Below are 25,172 nucleotides of genomic sequence, written 5' to 3' on the forward strand. Positions count from 1 at the left end.
CTTGCATACTGCGGTGGCACAAAGAGACTCGCTTCAGGTTAAAAATAATGCTGAGATTACGGTCAGCTTCTCTGGGGGATGCCAACACCTGCGAGCATATAAAGAAGCGAAAGTACAGAGAACGCCACCAAGACAGAATGAAAACAGAAGGAAAAGAGCATGAAGACCTGAAAGGGGAGAGAGGAAAGTCAAAACAAAAAGAAAGGGGGAGATCTTGAAAAAGAGAAAACTAAACACAGAGCAGCATGAAAAGGAAAGCAAGACTGGGCGACAAGGAGCCATTGCTTGAGAAAGGAAAGGGGACAACACCCAGGAGAAGGATCAAGAGGTAAATACACAGCTACTGTGCCTCCCTGGCTGGCTGCTTCCTCCTGCCTGGCGTGCTGGCCCAACAACAGTCACTGGGGGGGTCTGCCACTCTCAGCTCCTTCAGACCTTAGATCACAGTGCCCGCCATGACACATCGCGTGACCTCCTGGGTTTAAAGCTCTGGCATGCTTCCAAAGCACATCTCCTCAAAGGAGTAAGGCGGACAGAGGAAGCAAAGTCAGGCTAGGCTGTTTGTCAAGGTGACGGTGCCGGGTCCAGACAGCACATGGCCTGCCACTGGCTCACAGGAATGGAATGCACAAGCCCCAGAGGCCTCCACCCTGATGGCAAAGGTCCCCTTCCCACCAACAATCAGAGAGGCTCGGGTCTGAAATACACTTCCAGTGGGATTTTTTTTTTTTTTTTAAAGATCTCAGGATAGCCAAGAAAAGGGGTTTCCAGCCTACAGTAATTCCAGTGGAAAAAAAAGGGTATTTGGGGCATACAGAGTTAACAACTGTTTCGAACTTCCCAAATGCTTCTGAGCTATTAGATCCACGATCAAGAAAAACAAGATTCAATAACCTGGAAAAGCCTCGGAAGCACCAGACCCAAAACTCCAACAGTCTAAGAAGGGTTCATCCCCCGATGGCCTATGGCCAGCTTTCAATCCCACATGAGCCACAAGTGAGGAGAAACCACAAGAGTGTGCTTCCACTCTTCCTCTCTCCGGGAATCACTATAGTTAGGCTGGGACAATGACCGCAGTTAGAAGCTTCAATGTCATTACTCATACCTCAGTTACTGCAAAAGCAGAAGGGGGGAAAGGGGAAAACACCAGATCTAGCTGGCACTCCCCCTCCCCACTCCACCTCATCCCAGGGATGGTGGAATCACGTCTGCAAGCTGCCTGATATGCCACTGAGATGGACCTGAAGACACCTGCTGCCAACTAACACCATGAATCCCCCAATGACCGGCCACCTATATGGTCAGCTCCTGGGCAGAGACCTCCGTCACAACCGGCTCGCCGGTGCCGGCAGCGGCTCCCAGAGGGAGTGATACAACTGCGGAGACAGAGCACGCTGAGAGCGGACACCAGAGCTCTTCCTCTCTGTCTGACCCCAAAGAGAGCCCAAGGCCAAGCCTGCGGCACAGGCAGAAAGGGAACGGGCCAGGAGATGAGGCTTTCAGTGTAAGAAAGCTGCAGAAAGTAAGAGGTGGCAGAGAATGGAAGGTCTTTCAAAATGGAAGGACAAACCAGCCCGGGATGGAGACATCCTTCGCCAACCCACTCTGCCAAGGGGCCACCTTCAACTTGCAGTGACTGAATTACTGTGCGGTTCAATCATCACTTTCAGTGTGACCATTCAGTTGCTCGTCAGAGCTTAAAATACTCAGAGATAACCTGGAAAGTTCCTGTCGCCTCTTTGATCTGTCCTCCAGCCTCCATGCAATTTACAAGCAGGGGTGACAAGGAAGGGGAGCATACCAAGGACAAGCTGACACCCTTTTGTGGAGAGGGCTTTAAAACACCACAGTTCGTGTGAACACATGCAATTTTAATGCTGGAGAAAAGCAGCTTGAGATGAAGAACACAGTGGAACTACTTTGGAGGGGAAATCCTCTGAAGATTGGGGTTCTAGCCATTCCAAAACCTCTAGGATTGAGCCCATCCAGCTCTGATCCCCGCTTTTGTCCAAAGGCAGGACCCTTCCTAAATCTTTATGCCTAGAACCAGGAGAATTCCCAGTCTTCCGGGAAAGGTTGTGTCTTTTCCTTTGTGCCAGACAAAGCAATGACTGCCAGCCTTGCTCATTTCAAAAATGGCATTTCTTTAAAGCAAACCAGTTTTTAAGACTTTTGGAAAAAAGTTTAATCCGTTGCTCTGATAAACAGAGGATCACATTCATGGAGCACTCCCGGTTTCCTATCCAGTACCTCATTTAACGCTCCAACAACAGTACAGCACAGGTATACAGACGTTAGTCCCAGACTGCAGGTGCTCAGACTGGGGTACCATACACATGGTCACAGAGCCAGTGAGTGACAAAGCAGAGGAGCACCCAGATTATGCGGCCCTATCTTACTCTGCACGCTGCAAAAACAGCCCAGGCATGACAGAGCTGGGCACTGGGCCCCAGCACAGCCTCCCATGCATGGTAGCCTTGGGAAAATGCACGCCCGTGATTACGTGCTTGATGCAGTTTATTCAACCCAAGAGGTCAGACTGCAACACTCAATTCAAGTATATAAAATGACTTAAAAACCAGTGCAGCCTGTCATTTCCCCCAGGAAGCTAAGACCCCATTACGCTGTATTTTCAGCTTTTTTTTTTTTTTTTAAGATTTTATTTATTTACTTGACAGAGAGAGAGAAAGAGACAGTGAGAGAGGGAATACAAGCAGGGGGAGCAAGAGAGGGAGAAGTAGGCCTCCCGCTAAGCAGGGAGCCTGATGCGGGGTTCGATCCCAGAATCACGACACAAGCCAAAGTGAGATGCTTAACGACTGTGCCACCCAGGCGCCCTTCCTTTTTTATTTTTTTTAAATGCACTGTAGTCAGCACATAGTGTCATATTAGTATCAGATGTACCATACAGTGATTCTACACTTCCATATATTACTCAGTGCTCTTCAAGATAACTGCATTGTTTAATCCCCACTGCCTGTTTTCCCCACCCCCCACCCAGCTCCCCTCTGGTCACCATCTGTTTGTTCTCTGTAGTTGAGTCTGTTTTTTTGTTTGTCTCTTTTTTCCTTTGTTTGTTTGTTCTATTTCTTAAATTCCACATTCGAATGAAATCATGTGGTATTGGTCTTTCTCTGACTGAGAGAGACTATTTCGCTTAGCATAATATCCTCTAGCTCCATCCATGTCAATGCAAAAGGCAAGATTTCACTCTTCCTTATGGCTGAGCAATATTCCATTGTATATATACCCTTCCTCTTCTTTATCCATTCATCTACCGACAGACTAGGCTGTTTCCATAGTCTGACTTGTGTAATAAGGCGGCAATGAACATAGGGGTGCATATATCCCTTCAAGTTAGTGTTTTTGATCTCTTTGGGTAAACAGTGTGATTACTAGATTGCAGGGTAGTTCTACTTTAAATTTTTTTAGGAACCTCAATAACTGTTTTCCAGAATGGCTGCGCCAGTTTGCATTCCCACCAACAGTGTACAAGGGCTCCACTTTCTCCACATCCTCACCCACACTTGTTGTTTCTTGTGTTTTTTATTTTAGCCATTCTGATGGGTGCAACGAGATAATCTGATTGAGGTTTTGGAAGGCAGCTATGCTAACCACTATACCACCAACGCCTGATTGAGGTTTTGATTTGCATTTCCCCAATGCAGAGTGCAGTTGGAAGAACAAATATTGCCAAAATATCCCCACCACTCCCAAGCAATCTCCACATTTCAGGCAATCCCTATCAAAATACCAATAGTATTCTTCACAGAACTAAAACAAACAATCCTACAATTTGTATGGAACCACAAAGACCCTGAATAGCCAAAGCAATCTTGAAAAAGAAAAAAAAAAAAAAAAAAAAAAAACTGGAGGTATCACAACTTAAGACTTAAGGTATATTACAAAACTGTAGCAATCAGAACAGTATGGTGCTGGCATTAAAGACATCATGTGTACATAGATCAATGGACAGAACAGAAAGTCCAGAAATAAACCCACAATTTTATGGTCAATTAATCTTTGACCAAGCAGGAAAGAATATTCAATAGGGAATAGACATTATCTTTAACAAAAGGTGCTGGGAAAACTGGACAGCAACACGCAGAAATGAAATTGGACCACTTTCTTACACCCCACACCAAAAAAACTCAAAATGGATTGAGGACCTAAATGTGAGACCTAAAACCATAAAGATCACATAAGAGAGCACAGGCAGTAATTTCTCTGACACTGGTCATAGCAGCAGCATCCTTCTAGACAGGTCTCCTGAGGCAAGGGAAACAAAAGCAAAAATAACCTATTCAGACTCCATCAAAATAAAAGGCTTCTGGGGTGCCTGGGTGGCTCAGTCTGTTAAGCGTCTGCCTTCGGCTCAGGTCATGATGCCAGGGTCCTGGGATGGAGCCCCACATTGGGCTCTCTGCTCAGCAGGGAGTTTGCTTCTCCCTCTCCCTCTGCCTGCTTCTCCCCCTACTTGTGCTCACGCTCTTTCTCTCACTCTCAAATAAATAAAATCTTTTAAAAAGGGACGCCTGGGTGGCTCAGTTGGTTAAGCTGATGTCAGGGTCCTGGGATCGAGTCCCACATCAGGTTCCTTGCTCAGGGGGGAGCCTACTTCTCTCTCTGCCTCTGCCTGCCACTCTACCTGCTGGTGCGCTCTCTCTCTCTGACAAATAAATAAAATCTTTAAAAAAAAAATTTAAATCTTAAAAAAATAAAGATAATGAATAAAGGATCTTTGAAAACAAATAAATAAAAGGCTTTTTGATGGCAAAGGAAAAAAACCAACAAAACTAGAAGACAACCCACTGAATGAGAAAAGATATTTGCAAATGACATATCTGATAAAAGGTTAGTATCCAAAATATATAAATAACTTATACAACTCAACACCAAAGAACTAAATAATCCAATTAAAAAATGGGCAGAAGACATGAACAGACATTTCTCCAAAGAAGACATCCAGATGGCCAACAGACACATGAAAAGATGCTCAACATCACTCATCATCAGGGGAATGCAAATGGTGTATTTTTCAATTAAGTTGCCAAGTTTTACAGGAATTAGGCAGGTAACACTCAAAGACATCCTGGTCTGAGTTTCTACTTGGAAAACCAGGTGCTGATATAAACTTGCAGCCCACGGGGCACCTGGCTGGCTCAGTCACGAGAGTGTGCAACTCTCGACCTCAGGATCGTGACTTCAAGCCCCACACTGGGTGTAGAGATGACTTAAATAAATAAAACTTAAATAATAATAATTAAAAAAAAAAAAAGCCCAAAGAAGTGCTCACTTAATAGTCCTTACGTTTCTGCCTTCCACTTAGCGTTGGCTGCCCCCACTGCTTGCAAAGCCATTATCTTGGCTATGTGCACAGTCATATTCTGCAGCTGAGGAAACTGGGATTTAGCTCAGCAGCGCTCAAAAACATCAGAAAACACTGGGGCCTCTCTGACCTCCCAGGAACTGACAGCTCTCTCCAAATGCCCCATCAGAGGTTTCTAAACCTGAGCTAGGGCAAACCTTGCTGAGAGAAGGAGAACAGTGACGTGAGAGAGAGCTTTTATAAAACCACAAGAAAAAAGATATCCTAATTTTAAAATGAGCAAAGCAAGGGCACCTGGCTGGCTCAGTGGGTTAAGCCTCTGCCTTCGGCTCAGGTCATGATCTCAGGGTCCTGGGATTGAGCCACGCATCGGGCTCTCTGCTCAGCTGGGAGCCTGCTTCCCACCCACCCAACCACCCCCCCTGCCCCCCCCGCCCCGCCTGCCTCTGCAAAAAGAGGGTGCCTGGGTGGCTCAGTGGTTTAAAGCCTCTGCTCAAGTCATGATCCCAGAGTCCTGGGCTCTCTGCTCCCCGGGGAACCTGCTTCCTCCTCTCTCTGCCTGCCTCTCCGCCTACTCGTAATCTCTGTCAAATAAATAAATAAATAAAATCTTTTAAAAAAGTAAAAAATAAATGAGCAAAAAAAATTTCAGAAAGAAAAGACATAGCAACATTGGGGGGAACGTTTAATTTCCAAATTGCAAAACATCTGCTAAACATTTGCTAAAAACCAGCATTTGCTATCAGGTTGGCAGAGTCAGGAGAGGGGGAAACGAGCATCTTGGGCCCTGTGTGTGGGAAGATGACCAACTGGCTTTTCTAGAGGGCGCTGCGATACTGCACAGTTACCGTGCACACCCTTGACATGCGGGTTCCACTTCATTCCTGCCAAACTCCAGCAAGAGTTTTTGTAGATAAATATAAGACTATTCTAAAATGTATAGAGACAGGCAAAGGAACCAAAATAGCTAAAACAATTTGGAAGAAGAAAAATAAAGTAGGAGGCATCAGTCTACCTGATTTCAAGTCCCACTATAAGCAGCATGGCGGTGATGAAGGGGCAGACACACACAGCCACGGAACACAAAGGACAGCCCAGAAACAGACATACACTGGGTGAACCCAACCAACTGCTGACAGACGTGCAGGGCCATTCAGGAGGAAAGAGGCCTGCCTGGCCTATGGTGAAGCAACCGGACATCCAGAGGGAGAAAATGACCCTCAACCCAAGTCTCACACTTTCTACAAAAATTCATTCCACATGGATCACAGGCTTAAATGGAAAAACTTAAACGGAATAACACTTTTGGGAAAACAAAACAAACAAACAAAAAAAAAAACAGAATAAAATATTCAGAAACAAGGGCTGGGGAAGGAGTTCTTAGACTCGATACCAAAAGACTGACTCATAAAAAGAAAAACTGATAAATTGGACCTCATCAAAATTAAAAAAGTTTGCTCTGTCAAAGACCCTGGGAAGATGACAAGCCAAGTCACAGAAATATTTGCAAATCACAGATCTGAGAAAGGATATGAAATACATAAAGTATCTGAAATATACAAAGAACTCTCAAAACTCAATGGCACAAAAGCAAACAATGGGGGGGGGCAGGGTGGTGCCTGGCTGGCTCTGTGGTAGAGCACACGACTCAGTCTTGGGGTTGTGAGTTCAAGCCCCATGATGGGCAGAGTTTGCTTATTTAAAAAAAAAAAAAAAAAAGGCAAATGATCAAGTGAGGACATGAGCCAAAGACATGAAGAGACATTTCACCCAAGAGGACACACAGATGGCAAGTAAGCCCATGAAAAGATGGTCAGCATACGTTAGTCATTAGGGAAATGCAAATCAGAACCACAGGGAGATGCCGCCCCACATCCATGACAATGGTGAAAATAACAAACAATGATATCAGTGAGCACACAGAGAAACTGGATAACCTGCACTTTGACGGTGGGGAGGTAAAAATGTACAGCTCTGGAGAACAGTTCAGCAGTTTCTTAAAGAGAACTAAGCCTGCAACTGTCACAAGACCCAGCAGTTGTCCTGGGCATGACCGGAAACACACCCGATGTCCTTCCATGGGGGACTGGTTACATGAACTGTGACCACCCCCCACCCTGTGGAATAGCACTTGGCAATGAAAAATGCCAAGGAATGAACTAATATGCACAACAGCCTAGAAGAATTGATACTAAGTAAAAAAGGCCAATCTCCACAGGTTATGTGCTGAATGACTCTATTATATAACATCACTATAATGCTGGAATTCTGGAAATGAACAGATTAGTGGGTGCCAGAGGTGAAGGAAGGCATGAGAGTGGCTAAAAGGGCCAAGAGGAAGGATCCCTGCATGGGATGGAACTGGTCTGCATCTGACTGCATTGATGTCACAGTTTTGGCTGTGATGGTGAACTACAGATTTGCCGAGTGTTACCACTACAGGAAACCCAGTGAAGACACAAGCTCTCTGCATTATTTTTCTCAACTATGTAAATTGAAATTTCTAAATTTCTAAAATTAAATTCTCAAACAACGTAAATCTGTAATTATCTCAAAATAAATTTTAAAAAGAGAGTACGAGAGACAGGAGACCTCACAATCGAATAACAAGGTTACCTCCAGAGACACTGTGGAATATGGATTGGGTATCAATGGAATAGTACTAAGGAATGATTAAATGTGTAAGGTGTTGATATGGTACCATGGGTATGTAAAGAAAAATGGTCTTCTTGTCAGAGATGCAAACTGAGATATGATTTCTGAGACTTACTTTTTTAAGATTTATTTATTTTGAGAGAGAGAGTGCGGCAAGAGCTTTCTCTTGGGGGAGAGGGGCAAAGGGAGGAGGGAGAGAATCTCAAGCAGACTCCCTGCTGAATGGGGAACCTGACCTAGGGCTTGACCTCACAGTCCTGAGATCACAACCTAAGCCCAAATCAAGAGTTGGGACACCAAACCGACTGAGCCACCTAGGCACCTCGATTTCTGAGATTTAAAACAAAAAAACCTCAGAAATAAAAATGTACATGGCAGAGGTCAAGGGGTGGTAGACAAACACAGAGATTTGCAAAACAGTGTTTGTTTGGGTGCCCGGCTGGCTCAGTTGGTAGAGCGTACGACTCTCAGTCTCAACAGCATGAGTTCAAGCCCCACATTGGGCATGGAGCCACTTTAAAAAAAGAAAAAAAAAAAGGCACTTGTTGTAAACGGACAGTGCACACATGGGAGTTCATTAAACTCTTTCCTCTCTTTTGAGTGTATGTAAAATCTTACATAATTCAAGACCAACATCTGATACGTTTCTGCTCTGGCAAGGATCCTAGCGGTATAAAAGCCGCTTCACGTGTGAAGAGCGATAAAAAAAAAGAGCAGCTTTGTCATTAGCAGCATCATACTTTTGACAAACAATAAAAACTAGCACTTTTTTTTACCCTTTTTCTTTTTAAGGTTTTTACTTTTTTGTCAAAGAGAGAGAGCACGCATGCACAAGCAGGAGGAATGGCAGGCAGAGGGAGAAGCAGGCTCCCTGCTGAGCAGGGAGCCCCATGTGGGGCTCGATCCCAGGATCCTGGGATCATAACCCGAGCCAAAGGCAGCTGCTTAACCGACTGAGCCACCCAGGTGCCCCCAAACTAGCACTTCTTTAACACACAATACACACCCCCTTCTGCTACTGTAAGGTCTCCCCCGGGGGGGTCTACCCCAAGGAAGTAACCAACTATGCAGGAGGTGGGGAAAGGCAAGAGCATTGTATCAGTTCATCCTGCTGGAGGGCGAGGACTATGGGTGACAGAAGAGGTTGAAAATGGGCGAGGATCTCACGCAGCAGCAAAACAGCACAAGCAGAACATTTACAATCGAGGTATGATCATCAGGTATTTGCTAAGTGCAAAGGAAGGGCCCAAACCAGCATAGATAGTGATGACCTGGCTGGTAAGCCCCCAGCAATTACATATGCACATGGACTTGAATGTGGCAGGACGGACACCACATGCTAACACAGATTCCTACCCGTGTGTCCCCACTGCCCCCACCGAGGCTTTCTGAGTTCGCCAGTGTTCTACATTAGCACATATTGCTCTTGTAAACAAGACAGAAAAGGAAAAGAGCCATATACGAAAAGAGGGCTCTGAAGACACATGATTCTCCCTGGGGACCCAAATGACTGCCATGACAAAGGACTAGGTGAAGATGTGCACTGCCATTCAGCACAGCACACATGGCCCCCGTCCAACCCACTCAGAACTCAAGGCCTGCAGTCTCCACCTACAAGGAGAACCAAAGAGCAAGAACCATGCCTGAAAGTTCAGACACACAGTGAAGTGTCAAGGTAAGCACGACAGCCAGAGGGAGTTCAAGGCCAGGATCTACTAGAGGGAATGCAGACTCAAGCTTCAGCCCTCCCAAAAGACTCCTCCTGCTCTTGGGCCCATCTACCAGAAACGGAAATAAAAGAGAAACCAAGGTCACTTGAGGCAACCTTCCCACCCTGACATGCCACCTTGTGCAGGAGACAGGACCTGCAGGGAGTCCTGAAGGTCTCTACCCACACCTCTTAGCCTGGTGCTCCCAGCACCAAGGGAGAAGCAGAACCACACAGAGGTCAACAATGCCACCAGATAGATGTGGATTCAAGTCCCATCCAGGGAGCCTGGGGTGGCTCAGTTGGTTAAGCAAATGCCTTCAGCTCAGGTCATGATCCCAGAGTTCTGGGATCTAGTCCCACGTTGGGCTCCCAGCTCCACAAGGCGTCTGCTTCTCCCTCTGAACTTCTACCCTCTCATGCTCTTACTCACTCTCTCTCTCTCAGATAAATAAAATCTTTTATAAAAAAATAAAATGAAATAAAGTCCCACCCCACCACTAGAGTACTGTGCAACCCTGGGGAAGGTGAGCAGCCTCTCTGTGCCTCGGTTTCCTCATTTGGGAAATAGGGATGAGCATTCCCACCACCAGAGACGGGCACGGGTTGAGCAGTCCTCCAATCCTGGCTGTTTACAGTCCCATTCTCCTCCTAGTCCTCTCCTTCCACCGGCTCCCATGTGAAAATGTATCCCATGCCTAGAAAGGTCCCCCAGCCCACTGCACTTCAAACTACTGACCTCCCACCTACTCTTCACAGAAAACTTCCTGAAAAAGTGTCTGCACTTGGGTCTTGGAAATTCATTCATTCACTCATTCAACAAACACACGTTAAGTCCAGGATATAACAGGGTGCGAGACAGAACTCTAGGGCTCAAGACGAGGAGACCAGGCAGGCCAAGTGAGCGCATGACTACAGTACAAGGTGCCATGGGATATGAAGGCGAAGACAGCAGGAGGCACTGCCGAAGCCTCCAGAGCCTGAGCCAGGGGTCAGGGATGGGCACAGTGGACTCTGGGGCAGAGGGGGGTGGCAGGGACTTGGGGCCCTTCAGCACAGTTTCAGCCAGCCAGGAAGGAGGGACACAGTGAGGTAAGAGGGTCTGCGCCCACCCAGCTGAGAAGCCTGGAACGTGATCCCCGCGGCGACCTGAGCAGATGTGCACATGACCAGTGACCTGAATATGCATTTAGCTATGCGGAGTGGGAGACGCCAGTAAGCCTCCAGGAGAATGAGGCCACTCACTTTGCGCAAACACAAAGAAAGGGGGCTGTTCACCTTTAAACGTGTTTCTCTGACGTGGAGGCGGAAATCTCATTCCCATTCAAGCAGTTTCTTCCGAGTTGTGCAGAGCTCCAAGTCTGGAGGAGAAAGTTATTACACATGACAATGCACACGGAGGGCTGCCAAGTGCTGGGAGGAAGAGACAGGGGTGGCGGGGAGACTCGGCACCCCAGACACACTCCTGTGAGGGCGGAGACACCACCGCAGCCCCAGCTGAGCCTGCCCGAAGGGATATGAGACAAGCATGCCTAGAAGTACCCGCACTGAAGCTCTGGGGACAGACGGGTCTGCAACACCGACGGAGAGAGGCACCACTGGTGGGGACACACCAAGGGGGCGGGGTCCTGGAGGGACCAGGTGATGGGCATGTAGGGAGGGGCACGGGGTTGAGTGCAGCCACACAGAGAGCAGGTGGATGGGACTGGAAAGGGTCAGACAACAGGGAACTCAGACAGCCTGAGCACAGCAGGGTGCAGATTCTAGCCCAATCTCCCACAAATGCCGCGGCTATCGGCTATCGCTCCTCCCAGCCTCTCAGAGAACAGCCCCCAGCCATTCTGTCCTTCCTTTCTCCGCACAGTAGACCAGGCCCTGAACAGACCCACAGGGGGACAACTCAGCAGCAGGGGCCCCTAAGCAGCAGGGCACCGACTGCCTTCCTTGAGAATGACCATTTCTCACAGTGCCCCCAACTTGCCCTAAGTGTGCCCTGAATCTTCCCAAAATTCCTTTCCTAGATCAGTCACCCAGGGGCTCCAACGTCTCTGCCATGTGCTGAGCCCCTGCCCAATATTTCGCCATCCCTTATGCGGGCACGCTGCCCAGGACTCAGGGATCCCCAGGCCGATCGGGTCAGCAGCTCTCCATGCCCTCCCCTGTTCTCTGAGGGTGGCCTCAGCAGCCTCCCGGCACCCACTGCTCAGAGCTCTATAGAGCCTGGGTCCTCTAGGCACCAGGGACTTAGCAGGCTCCCGGATTCCGTGGTGAGCAAAAGACACTCATCACTACCAAGGAGGGGCTTCGTGCTCTGCTCAGGGAAGAAATACAGAAGAGCAGCCCTGCTGAGAGGAGCAGGAAGAAGAAGTCACATGGTCAGTCCCTTGCTCGGAAAAGACTGTATGGCGAAGAGTGCAACGTTCCAAGCCTCAGCCTGGCTCTTGAGGTACCCCACAGCCATCCCCTGCCCCTGCTGGGCTAATTTCACTACTCCTTCCCTCTCCACCACACATGCATTCACCAGGACAGAGACACTTGCACACGCTCGCAAGCACACAGTGCTCTATCCCTGTTCTCCCTCCTGCTCTGGCAGATTCTCTACACACTGTGCACTGTACGCTCCTTGTCTGGGCACAAATCAGTCCCTATGCCTGAAATGGGCGGGGCGGGGGGGGGCTGTGCCCACTCAAGACCAATTACCTCCCAGCCCCACAACTGACTCCCCAACTTTAAAAACCTCCCCAAATTCCCCCCAACTGAAATGACTCTCTCTCTCCTCCACATTCCCATAGCCCCAAACCTACAAATGGGACATTTCTTCATGTCCAAATTTTGTCAAGGCTACTCTCATGCCTGGGGTCCCCTCCTTCCTATATTTTTAATTCTGGGAGTAGGGGGTGAGGCAGAAGTCTCACATTTATTCTACTTCTTACAATGCTGGCTCCGTAAGCAGGCCTTCCATAAACTTTTTATTTTTTAATAAACTTATTTCCTTGTTTGTTTGTTTACAGAATAGGTAAGATTTTGATGGAGCCTCAGGAGGGAGTGGGTGAGACGGCCACAGAGAGGCTGATGCTTAGGTCGACACAGCTCCGCCACTCAGCAGCAGAGTGAAGACAAGCTACAATGCCTCCCACGGCCTAAGTTCCCCAGCCAAGGAATGGGACTAATACAGTGCCGGCCCTGAGGATTACTTTAGGTGCCGGTAAAGCACTGCCTATAACTCCAAAATGCGACTGTCTCCATTACTGCCCTTCTTACTGCTGTCACAGAGCCGGAGGAGCTGGCTTTATTCACAGAGAATCATGGGGGCTGGGAAGGGAAGTCAGGCAAGGCTACTAATCAGGGCCTGTTTGGCAAGCATCAGATCACAGTCCTGACAGCTCGCCACACCAAATGGTCTTTGCCAAAAAATGAGAAAATGCTTTACCAAATGTTGGCTACACTGCAGTACGTATTGTACTCATTTTCGTGTTCAACTAGTTGGCTGAGTCGCTCCCAACAGTCCTTTACTAGTTCGCAGTCTTACTTATTTTCTTTTAAATAGGCAATCGCACACACAGCAGGTTAAGTGCTTAGTAGCTGTGAATTAAAGGATAATTCCCAGGGGCTAAAAGGCAAAATTAAGTCAAGAGGCCGAATGCCAATAGGACCAGCTTGGCGTGTAAGGAAACGCCGATCCCCTGGGGTCCTGTGTGGGTGAGAAACAACAGCACCAACCCGCAGGCACTCAGCAACCACCGCGTCTGCTCCGCCCCTGCAGAGTCCTCTTCTCCGCAGAGAAAGTGTCCCCAGTAGACACAGGGGTCCGATACTGCAGGCCCAGAGACCGTTCAGGGTCTTGATCAAGAAAACTCCCAACAGGAGAAAGGTTCTTCACAGCACCCATCCAAGTCTGCCGGGTCCGGGCACCTCCAGCCACAAACAGCGCCGTTTCTAGGGTGCCAGCGAATTTAGAGGGCGAATCCATGCCCAAACTTCCCAGTCCTGGCTTAACAATCTCCGTGAGGACCTCACCCTCAACAGGCCTGTTCTCTCTCCCTCTTTTTTCCCTGTTTATTCTTTGCCCCTTTAAAAGCAGTCCAAAAGAAGATCGTTTCCTTTTCCCACTGGGTACGTAAAACTGAAAACATCCGTTGTGGATTAAGAAAAGCCAATTTTCTGTGGCTCGACAGGCATGCTTGTTCCTGTTACTAGTAAATCAGAGAAGCCCTCTCCAAACCTCACAGCACAAGTAAAGAGACTTGGGGAGCCCTGCAAAAGGGTGGGGGTCTGGCTGTCAGGATGCTGGCCCTCAAGGACTCCCTCACCAGTGCCCTGGATGCCTGCTTCTCCACCCAGGAGACAGAACATTTCCACTCATTGACTACCGGCAGCTAGAGAGACTGCTCCTGGCTGCTCTCTGGAGCATGCAGCCACTGCCTGCCCGCAGCAGGGGCTCGGGACACAGCAGGGACAGAGCTGCTCCTGTCCTCCCAGGAGCCCATGGTGTGGTATCCACAGCAGAGAACACGGCCATTGGAACTGCAGTCTGACCCAAGCTCCCCAGTTCCCTGGGAGGCCTGAGACCTTTGATTTTAGCACTGTCCTCCTCAGTTTCCTTGTTCAGAAACGAGCTCAGGGACAGCGACAATGACACTTTCTTAATGGGAAGTCAGTGGTGAATGGGCACAAAGTGAGTGTCCAACCTCCCTCCTTTCTTCTGTGTAAGACTTACAGCCCAAATCTCTCCCCAGCACCTGGGTTAGCAGCGTCAGGGAAGGGGGCTCCCACGGGACGGGAGGGAGTGCTGAGCAGCCAGTCTGAAAGGCTGCAAGCACCTGCTTCTCCAGTCCTGCTGGAACAGAAGAGGGAAAAGAGGCAGGAAGACCCAGTCCCCCTGCTGGCACTCTCAATTCCAAGCCAGCGGAGGCAATTCACTCCACTTCTGCAGGCTGCCACCCGACCTCCCCCAGGTGTTGTCCTTGCGCTCCTACTTATCTGTACCTGGGAGCCCAGCTCCAGCTGTGCCATCTGAAGGCCAGGGGCTCAGTTTTTTTCTTCTTGGTCCCAGACCAGCATGGGGTAGGTGCTCAGGGCACGGTACCTGATGCTGCCCCCAGGAGCTAGGCTACTTCTCAACTGCTCCTAAATGTGGGCTCCCACCAGGCCTGGAGGACCCGCTGCAAGGTGACAGGTCTTGTCTCACCCGACCCAACCACCCACCTGGCACCGCCCAGGAAGGCTGGTCTTGCTTGCCCTGCTGGCTGGACTGACCGCACCTGCCTCCTTTCCAAACTCAGAAGGCTGCCCTGCACAAATAACCATCCCACACGCTCCTTCACTCCTCCGATCACCAACCCCTTCTGCTCTTCTGGAAATGACCTCAGGCCAGGCTGCTCCTTCTCACTGCATGCCCACATCACAACAAATGTCTCTGAGCTAGTCCCCGGCTCTGCCCATTCTCTGTGTAAGCATTCAGATCTGGACGTGTCACTCCACTCCCCGAGAACCTGCCACAGCTCCTCCCTGCCTCACATACTGTGCACCGGCCCTACCATTCTGCCATTCAGAGGACAGAGGATTACTGAGTACCTGAGGAACAAGGATGAATTAAAACAGGCCTCTGTGGACCTACTCTATGTGGTGGGGGAGACTGACCATCAATTTAATAATCCCACCAACAGAAAATTACAGACCAGCATGTGGAAAAGTACAGAATATTCCCACAGGCAACAACAGAGAAGTGGGCCAACCTGTCAGGGAAGGCTTTACCCGAGGAAGTGATGTGCCAGGTGAGATATGAAGAGGAGTAGAGGTTAACCCAGAAATAAAGTGGGCGGGGGGGAGAACATCCCAGAAAGGGGGCAATAAAAAGCATGTGCAAAGGCCCTGAGGCAAGAGGGAATGTCACCTGAGCAAGCAACTGAAAGAAAGGCCCAGGGGCTGGGGCACATGGGTACCTCAGACAGTTAAGTATCTGCCTTCATGTAGGTCATGAGGATGGGATCGAATCCCACATCAGGCTCCCTGCTCAGCAAGGAGTTTGCTTCTCTGTCTCCCTCTGCCCCTACTCATGTGCATGCTCACCTCATGTGCATGCTCACCTCTCAAATAAATAAAATCTTTTAAAAAAGAAACAAACAAACAAAAAGGGCCCAGGGGCCGCAGGGCAGAGCAAACAGGGAAGGCAGAACTGAGAAGCAAGGGATGCAGGTGAGCAACATACTGGATGGGGCAGAAGCCAGATTCCAGTCTGCAGACAGTGCCGGTCAGCCTTCCTGGCACCACCCTTCCCAGCTTTCCACCCATGTATACAAAAGGAGAAATAACTTTGTGTCAGCCGATCTGAAATGTAATCAGTAAATCGGCTCTGCCATCAAGAGTACAGCAATCCCACCCAGAAGGCAGGGCCAGACGGAAGTCTAAGGACATGGCTGTTTGTGGTCATCTACAACCTCTACTTCCCTCCAGCAGCTTGTGACCGTGAGGGCTGGGCCTACAACGACGGACAGAGCATTCTAAGCTGGAGCAGCCCTCTGGGCCACCCAGCAGGCAGGTCTCCTTCCCACTACCCCTCCCACCACCACCAGCAGCGGCCACTCTCTAGGCAAGCAGACACCCTGTCAGTCCCTTTTGTCTCTGGCCAATCTGTAGGCCAGGCACAAACTGTGTCCCATTTACCAAACGACCTTCTTCCTTTAATCCCTAAGTCACCCTAGTTAAAAGAAGGCTATGGACCCCAGAGTCCCCAGCCCTGGCCTCACATTTAGGCCCTTTGAGCTGGAATTCCAGTGTCTTGGCTTCTGTTTATTCTGCTTTGCCTGTCTGAGAAAGCATTCCTTCCTCTCTTCCCAGCCTCCCACATCCCAGCCGAAATGCCCCTTCTCCACGCAGCCCTCTCCCAAGTGGAAGCAAGTTATCCAGCCCTCATGCAGTTCAGACCACCCAGGGCCTGCGCCTCCACCATGGCCTGGACCAAGCCACCCTCCTCGTGGCTGTGCATGGCTCACTCATTGCTGCATCAGCCATGAAGCACCAAACACCCACTCGAGCAGGGGAACCTATAAAGACAGTAAGGCAACTTCTGTTTCTCCCATGACTTTCCAGAAAGAGGAGATTAAAACAGTAAAATAAGAATTTAAACAAGTGATCTTCTCTCCATCAGACCAGGGTTAGGTGGCACAACCACTGTTTAAAACCAAATGAGATCTCACACTATTGTATGCTTGGCAGTTAAAAAAAAAAAAATCAAAAGGGGTGCCTGGGTGGCTCAGTTAAGCATCCACCTTTTGATTTCAGCTCAGGTCTTGAACTCAAGTGAGTTCAAGCCTGCACTGGGCTCCATGCTGGGCATGGAGCCTACTTAAAAAATAAAACAAACAGAACCTACAAGGCAACACAGAGCCCCCGGCCTGCTTTAGATAGGCAGTGTCAGCGAGCTTGCTGGCTGTGACCTATCATAGGCCTCCGGCCCTCAGTTAACCCCTTCATAAAGTGAGGCTATGACTGACCAGGATGGCCCGGGAGGATACGGTGAGCAATGCAAAATGCCTTTCCTACTCAGTCCATGGCTCCTGAGGCCTCCCCGACCTCACATATGGGACCATAAACTCCACTTCACTTCTCACCGCCAAGATCACTTTGCCCTGGGACACACCACGTATCTGCTCATTTCCTTCCATCTGTGCCCCACTCTTGAGAACCTTGGCTCCATGAGACGGGGCTGTCTTCAGGTTCACTGCTACATCCCACTGCCCGGGAGGAGAGAGAGAAGATGCCTAATACAGGTCTGCTGAATGAACGGTGTGCACGGGGTGTGGACCCTCCGCTGTCAGGAGGCAGATACGGGATACAGAGTTACTCCCAATTTGCACATGGAGAAACGGAGAGACAGAAAATACCGAACAGCTGAGGGCACTGAAAGGACATCTGGGGACCCTAACATTGAAAAAACACACCCTGAACAGACCTCAAATGATAATGAGGTGGGGGAGGCATCTTTGAGGAAGAATGTGGAGTAGTTTGCCAAGAGGACATTGGCTGCTCAGGTGAAGTCTGAGTGGGGAGACCCTGAGAGCACCCTCTGCGTGGCTGTAGAGATGCCTCTCATTGGGGTGGTGGCAGTCGTGTCTGTCCGTCAGCATAATAACGTGAAGGGGCCTGAGGCACCAGAGAGCAGACACTCAGCTCTTGGATACCGTCTGATCAAAGACAGTTCACTTCCCAGATCAGTTGATCAAGTGAAGAACCAGGCATGGGAAAGTTGCTTTAAAGTTCAAAATTGGGGCACCTGAATGGCTCAGTTGGTTAAGCATCTGCCTTCGGCTCAGGTCATGATCTCAGGGTCCTGGGATCCGGCCCCACGTTGGGCTCTCAGCTCAGCGGGGAGTCTGCTTCTCCCTCTCCCTCTGTGCTCTAATAAAAATAAATAAAAATCTTTAAAAAATAATAATAAAGTTCAAAATGGGGCGGAGGGAGCAAAATTTACATGTTCTTGCTTAACTGGGAGCTACTCAGTCCACAAACCAGACCAATGCACCTCAATAACATAAAGAGCCAGGGAATTCTGGATCTTACAGGGTAGGGCCAGTCTTTACCCTAAAACCTGACTCTCACTCACCAACTTATACCACATCAACATTAGCATTCTTTTTTTTTTTTTAAGATTTTATTTATTTGACAGAGAGAGAGAGAGAGCACAAGTAAGCAGAGCGGCAGGCAGAGGAAGAGAGAAGCAGGCTCTTTGCTGAGCAGGGAACCTTATGTGGGGCTCAATCCCAGGCCCGTCGAATCATGACTTGAGCTGAAGGCAGACGCTTAACCAACTGAGCCACCCAGGCGCCCCTACCATTAGCATTCTAGTAAGACAGAGCAAGTAGCAATTATTTTAGAGAAAAAAACAAGGGACGAAAGGACAAACAAGTGCTCCAAGCACTTGACATTCACTGCAGACACGTTCACCGGGTGTTGTTCTGGGCGAGGCGCCCAGCAGGATGCCTGGAAGAGGGGAAAGAGCAGGGCTCTGCAGGCGGACGGATGTGGGGTCAACCCACTAACTACGGGACTTCGACAAGTGACTTAAATCTCTGTGGGTTTCAGTCTCCCGTTTGCAAAATGGGAATAAAAACCTTAGAACCTGGGACCCATTAAAAAGACGATGTATCTCAAGTGCGCCGGCAGAGGAAGCCGGTGACAAAGGAGGAGGATCCCAGTGGCAAGGGGGAGGGGACGGAACTCCCTGGGCACAGGGCACTCTCTTCATCAATGAGCCCAGTGCTTTCCGTGTGCTTCCTGGGACAAGGGCCACACAAGGGACCCACAGAAGGGACAGGAGGGAGAATTGTCATTGAGGTGGGACTGAGGGAGGACACCACCAAGGAAGCCCTCTGAGAGTGGCCTCCAGTGGGCAGGAGGTAGGGCAGGCTGCAGCAGGAGATCACAGCATGAGGTGGAGGGATGTGGTGGGGAACACTGGGCAGAGCAGGGGCTTACATGGAAATGGTGGCAGCGTGGGAGAGCAAGCGGGCAAGGTCAGGAGGACAGGCCCAGGGGGCGTGGGAATGCTGAACCAGGAGCAGTCAAGCTGGACATAGGGAGCGGAGTGAAATGGGGAGCAGCTGGAGGTTTCTGGAGGGGGGGCGGGGGGGTGGTTGTGCAGAATGAACTATGAGGAAGAGGCTAAGCAGGAAGGGGGACAGCCCCTGCCCTGTGAACCTGTGGATGTGGTAAGGAGGTGGCCAATTCCAGCAGGCAGCCGTCAGGGGTGGAATAGGGGGCTGGTAAGGGAGAAACAGGAGGCTGGACTCCAGAAGGGTCTCAGTGGGGGAAGGGCACACTCTGTGGGGAGACCCTACGATGGAAGGAGACAGAGAGAAAGAAGACAGAAGACAGAGTGAAGGCCAGCTGGTGGGTTACAATGACCAGTGTTGTGGGGTTCAAGGACAACCAACGATAGGCCACTGGGGATAAGGATGGCATGGTGACCAATAACTTACGAGACCACATGGTACAAAGCAGGTGAGGGAAACAGGTGAATTTCTGAGAAACAGAAATCACTGAGACACCAATGGAGGGAAAAATCAACCCTAGACTCCTGACTCTTCAAATGGGCAAGATTTGTATTCAGGGTCAGAAGAGACTGTACAGGGAAAGAGGTGCCATAGATACTGGGGAGCACGGAGCAGATCAGGAAAGATGCTGAAAAGTGCTGCAGACAGAGGGGAAACATGCTGTCCCACTCCCCTCTGCAAACCTGCTGGCAACCGCTTTATTCACCTTAAATGGGCCATCCATGTTCCAAGTGCACCCCACACCTCAGTCCAACCAGAACACAGCCTCATGCTCTGGGGGCTCCATGACTGCCCCCAACCAGATATCATCCTGGAATCATATCCACGCTTCCCGGTAATAATCTGTGAACCCGTGTGATCTCAGCTAGACTGAAAACACCTGGAAGGGCTCTGCCTCTCACCTAGCTCCATAGGAACACCTGGTGCCAAACTTCACATAAGAATAATATAGTGAAATGTTGCCATAACTACGTAAAGGAAGAAAACCTGGTTTCTTTCAACAAGCATAGAAATGAACACAAAAAACAGAAGTGAGCAACCTAAAGTTGTCACAGGCTCCTGGCTATCAGTCTCTTGCAACTCCTTCAATTTTGCTCCCACCCCTAGCCCTATCCCGCACGTAGGGAAGAGCCACCTGTAAATGGCACTGGTAGGTGTAATTCGCTGGTTCCTGCTTCATGAGTTTACTTGATGCCTCCAGGGTGCTGGTCACAGGAGCAAGAGTTTGCACCTGCTCTGACTGGGTGCCTGGTCTCACGCAGAAACAGACATCTGCAGACCATGAATGGTGCTGAGGGGTGTGTGGAGGAGACACATTGCCAGTGGCATGGAAGAGGGGGCCCCACGTAGGACAAGTGATCAGCAAAGGCCTCTGGGAAGGAATGACATCTGAGCTAACACCTGAAGAAGGCAAAAGAACCAGGTACCAAAGCACAAAGGGAAGAAACAGGAGGAGCAGCCAGTAGGGACACCCCGAGGACAGAGAAAGTTTGGACTATGGGAGGAGCAGAAAATCAGCAAGTATGGCTGTAGTGTGGGTACCGGGGAAAGCATGAGGCAGGAGAGGGCAGGCAGGCACCAGACCAGCAAGGCTTCCTGAGGAGGAACCGGGATTTTTATTTCAAAAGGTGCTGAGCAGGGGCTCCTGGGTGGCTCAGTTGGTTAAAGCCTCTGCCTTTGGCTCAGGTCATGATCCCAGAGTCCTGGGATCGAGCCCCGCATCAGGCTCTCTGCTCAGCTGGGAGCCTGCTTCCTCCTCTCTGTCTGCCTCTCTGCCTACTTGTGATCTCTCTCTGTCAAATAAATTAAAAAAAAAAAAAAAAAGGTGCTGAGCAGATGAATCACACGACCCGATTTATGTTTTCATACCTTAACAGTGGCAAACCACTGCCTTCCTCCAAAGCTAATCCTTCATCAGTAAAATAAGAATTCCCCTCTCCTTGTTGTGTGCTTAAGCGCCAAGGTGGTAGAAAGCACTAAAACTCTAAAGCACTCAATAAACATTAGCCAATGTCATCATCAAAGTTCAGATAAGGGCTACTGTCAAAATTTTGTAAGTTTTAAAAAGATTCCCCCCGAAACCCAGCAGCACTTTCTCATTAAGTGAGCCTAAGTGAGTTTCACCACCACCCCCCGCACACACACACACAAACACACCCTAAACTGTAGCAACTGGCTATTAGCAATAATACCCACGTCTGCATGGCACCTAGTTTATACAGCACTTTTGTATCTTTGGAAGAACATGTTAATTAATAACCACTGGTCTTTAATACTTTTAATTTAGTGACAGTGTAACAAACTGGCTAGTTCTTGTAAGATTTACCAGGTATGCATGTCTCTCTCCTTGGAACAGCCGGCCAGTCATGCCAACCTGCCTATCCGCTCTCTTAAGGTTTAGCATTCTTACTGCTGAGGTCTACATTCCCATATGTCCCAATCTTCCAGAGAATTAAGTGACGATAGTAATTACAGTATCACAGAGTGTTCTCATATGCCAGGCACTGTTCTAAGTGCTTTCACATGCTTAATCTTCACACTTTCCTAATTTTTTTTTTATATTCCCATTTTCCAAATGAGTTCTAAGCGCCTTACCCAAGGACACTAAGAAGAATGATAGAGCCAAGAACTAAACACAAGATGATATGACCCTGTGTTCTCACTCTTAATCCCAACTCTGTGCTAGATAATTCAGACAAAACGTCTATAATATTGTGCTTGGTACAATGTAGATAGGTATTCAGTCAATAACAGCAGCTGTTATTAGCAGGGCACAGGTAGTTTCTAGCTCCCATGAGAGTGTCACCTCCGAGAGAGCAGCGACCTTGTCTGGGCCACGGCTGCGCTCCTAGCACCTGGACCAAAGCACATTTGACGGATAAATGAATGAACGTCCCTCCCAGAAAGCAGGGCTGCCTGCGCAAGGCTCTTTTTTGCACGTATGTGTGGCGCCACTGTTACTGCCCCTTAGTAAGACCACCAGGCGTATTTGAGGGCACAGACATGACCCAGAGACGTGCGATCTCCCCTTTCTCGATTCAAGGGTGGCGGCAACAGCTCCCAAGGAATTGAGGGATGAGTCCAGGATCGCACTGCTGAAGGATCCTGGCTCTGGCAGGGCTCTGCCTTCGCCGGGGGGACTGGGACCCGGCAGGAAACAAAGACTCGCGGGGCCGACGCACCGGCAGAAATGATCACTCCCCTCGCCCACCTCTCCGAATGAGAGCCCAGTGCCACCGCGCATCGCCCGGCCTGGGAGCGGCGGCGAAGGCCGGGCGTGGAGCCGTAGCTGGGCTCCGGACTGTGCAGACACAAGCAGCGACCCCGCTTGTACACCGCCCGCAGAGGGTCGTCAGGGCGCGGGAGGCCGCGAGCCGGGCCGGCCTGTCACCTTCAGGACCGCCCGCCCACTCGCCCGCCCTCCGCGGGGGCCGCTCAGCGCGAGCCGCCGCTGCCCGGCTGGGCCTCCCTGCACAGCCGCCTCACCGCAGTGTCCACCTCGCGCCCCGCGCCCTGGCGCTGCACCTCCGCCCGCCGGCCCGTACCTGCTGAGAGAGCGGGATGAGCGGGGCCGCCATCTTCCCGCGGACTCGGGTTCCGAGCGCCGGGGAGACGGGGGCGGGGCCGCGCGTGCGCACGGGTGCGGGGGGGGGGCGGTGCGCGCGCAGCGGAGTCCGGGCGAGGGCAGGGCTGAGGCAGTGCTGCGCACGCGCAACTCAACCTAAAGGGGCGGGGTCGAGGGCGGGGCCGTGCTCACCTAGCCCTGGCCGAGAGGGGGCGGGGCCGGGGTGGAGGGCGTGCCTCCGAGTGTGCGCCAAGCTTCTCTGCCCCTTTTCCACCCGGGCCCGCCTTCCTGGCGGGCACCTGGCGGAATGACAGCAAATCATTCCTGGCAAACACCTGTGGAGGGTTATTTCCCACCCCGCAGAGGGTCAGCAACCTCGCCGTGCTCAGCAACGCTCCCTGTTTCTAGGATAGGGTGCGTGTTGTCGGGGGGCGGTGGCTGGCGGGTGCTTATGTCTGCTTATGATAATTTCCCAACTGCCACTTTCTAGCAGGGTGACCTTGACAAGTCACTTATGTACTTTCTCTGAACCCCCAGTCCCCTTCTGAGAAGAGGGATGGTAATATGGTTTGCTGTCCTACCTCCACATCTCACACTACGCCTGGCCCAGAACAGGTGCTGATGTGTTTGCTGGAGAACGGGTACTGGAGGGGGCTTTTATTTGTTTAGACGTCTTATCTTCCATTGGCTAGGTCCACACACTCATCTGTGGCCAGTTTCCACTAACAGGGCGAGTAAGAACGGTCCAGCCAGGCAGCTGATCACAGTGGCGCAAGGTTTTCTTGGGGCAAGTGGGCCTCCTTTACCTGGTCTCCTGTGATGGCCACATACAGAGTCTGGCCAGGAGCCCTGCCCCAGGCAGGCAAGCTAGAAGGCCATGTGATTTCAGGGGTGGGCACAGCTTCCTGTTCATGTCTTCCATTTTGCAGTCAAACTGCTGCTGGTCTCATGAGTCACCTCAGAACCAAGAGCAACAAGATAAGACCATGTATCATCTGGTCTGGTCTTGGACCGTTTTGACGTCTGAGCTCCAAGTTTTCAGTCTGGTTATGCCTCCTTCACCCCTCAGTTCCCTGTAAAAAAAAGTAAGGGGAAGCCACCAAAGGGTTTTGAACATGATCAGATTTGTGTCCTATGATGGCAGCTCTCAATGCAGCAGGCCAAGTAGTCTGAGCACCGATGGATGGACAGGAGTGGGCCGGCTGGAAAACCGGAACGGTGGTCCACGTGCGGAGATGGAGGTTTTTAGCTATCTTGCATGCTTTATCCATCTGTGTTCCACAAGGCAAAGTCAAGTCATTCTTAGATATCCAGCTGAGGACATTTGATATAGAAGAATGAGTATGAAAGTATGGCAAAAACAGAACAGGAATATACGGTTACCTAAAGATTAGTAACTGTAGGAAACTGCTAGCCCTTCTAGGGCTAAAGGCCAAAAAGGGAAAAGGTGTTACCCAAAATCCATCATCACTGGGCCCTGAGCCGGAACCCAGATGTCCACTCTCAGCAGCCACTACTGTTTTGCCATCGCACAAGTCCCTGCTGTTTTTCTCACTGTCTAAGGGGCCACTGGAAACCTGAAAAAATGGCTACTCCTCTCTGCCTGCCTTCCCATTTCTGACAGAACATGATGGAAAACCAATGGGTAAGGGTGTCTGTGAAATGTTATATACAAGCTTCCAGCCTTAGTGTCAGAGCCTACAGAGGCAATGACCACGGAGACCCTCCTGCATCCTTTTGACTGGAAACAGAGGCTTGGTGCTGTGAGTCCCACCCAGCTAGCAGCCTGGCGTTACCTCCTACTCCTATAGCCACCACACTGGGCAGTGAGCCACCATTCAGTAACCTGTCTTGCCAGAGTCCAGAGCTGCACTGTCCAACATGGCAGCCACACATCATGTGTGGCCAAGTAAGTTTCAATTTGAATTACAATTAAATAAGATTAAAAACTCATTCCTCCATAGAACATACAACACCAAGAATGAATCCTAATGTAAACTATGGACTCTGGGAGATAATGGTATGTCAGCTTCATCAACTGTGACAAATGTACCACTATGTTGTGGGATATTGATAGTGATGGAGGATGTGTGGGTATAGGAGTGGGGGTGTAGGGAAACTCTGTGCTTTCTGCGCAGCTTTGCAGGGAACCTAAAACTAGTCTTAAACTTATTATTATGAATTATTTAAAAAATCATTCCTCAGTCCCACCACCCATATTTCAAGGGAGCATGTGTGGCCATTGCAAATGGGGAACATCCCCTCTTCACAGAAAGTTCTCAGGATGGCACTGCTCCGAAGATGAGCTCTGCAGGATCTGAGCTGGTTGGACCCGTCTTCATACAACTCTTTCCAGCATTTTCT

The 25,172-nt window shown here is 50.0% G+C and overlaps 1 protein-coding gene across 9 annotated transcripts in view; it reads right to left on the reverse strand.

The window, feature by feature from the left end:
- The window catches only part of EPS15L1 (epidermal growth factor receptor pathway substrate 15 like 1), a 98,903-nt gene extending 76,038 nt beyond the window's left edge, over positions 1 to 22,865 (reverse strand). For 7 of the 9 annotated variants that reach the window (XM_059389301.1, XM_059389296.1, XM_059389295.1 and 4 more), the window contains exon 1: positions 22,789 to 22,865. In XM_059389301.1, the coding sequence (XP_059245284.1) occupies positions 22,789 to 22,821 (33 nt within the window). In that variant the 5' untranslated portion in view covers positions 22,822 to 22,865. Of the gene's footprint in view, positions 1 to 17,964; positions 18,090 to 22,788 lie in introns of all 9 variants that reach the window. The other 2 variants (XM_059389298.1, XM_059389299.1) reach the window with 2 other exon arrangements.
- Positions 22,866 to 25,172: the final 2,307 nt, after the last annotated feature.

The sequence above is a fragment of the Mustela nigripes genome, chromosome 2 (genome assembly GCF_022355385.1).
Source record: "Mustela nigripes isolate SB6536 chromosome 2, MUSNIG.SB6536, whole genome shotgun sequence".
Classification (NCBI taxonomy): domain Eukaryota; kingdom Metazoa; phylum Chordata; class Mammalia; order Carnivora; family Mustelidae; genus Mustela; species Mustela nigripes.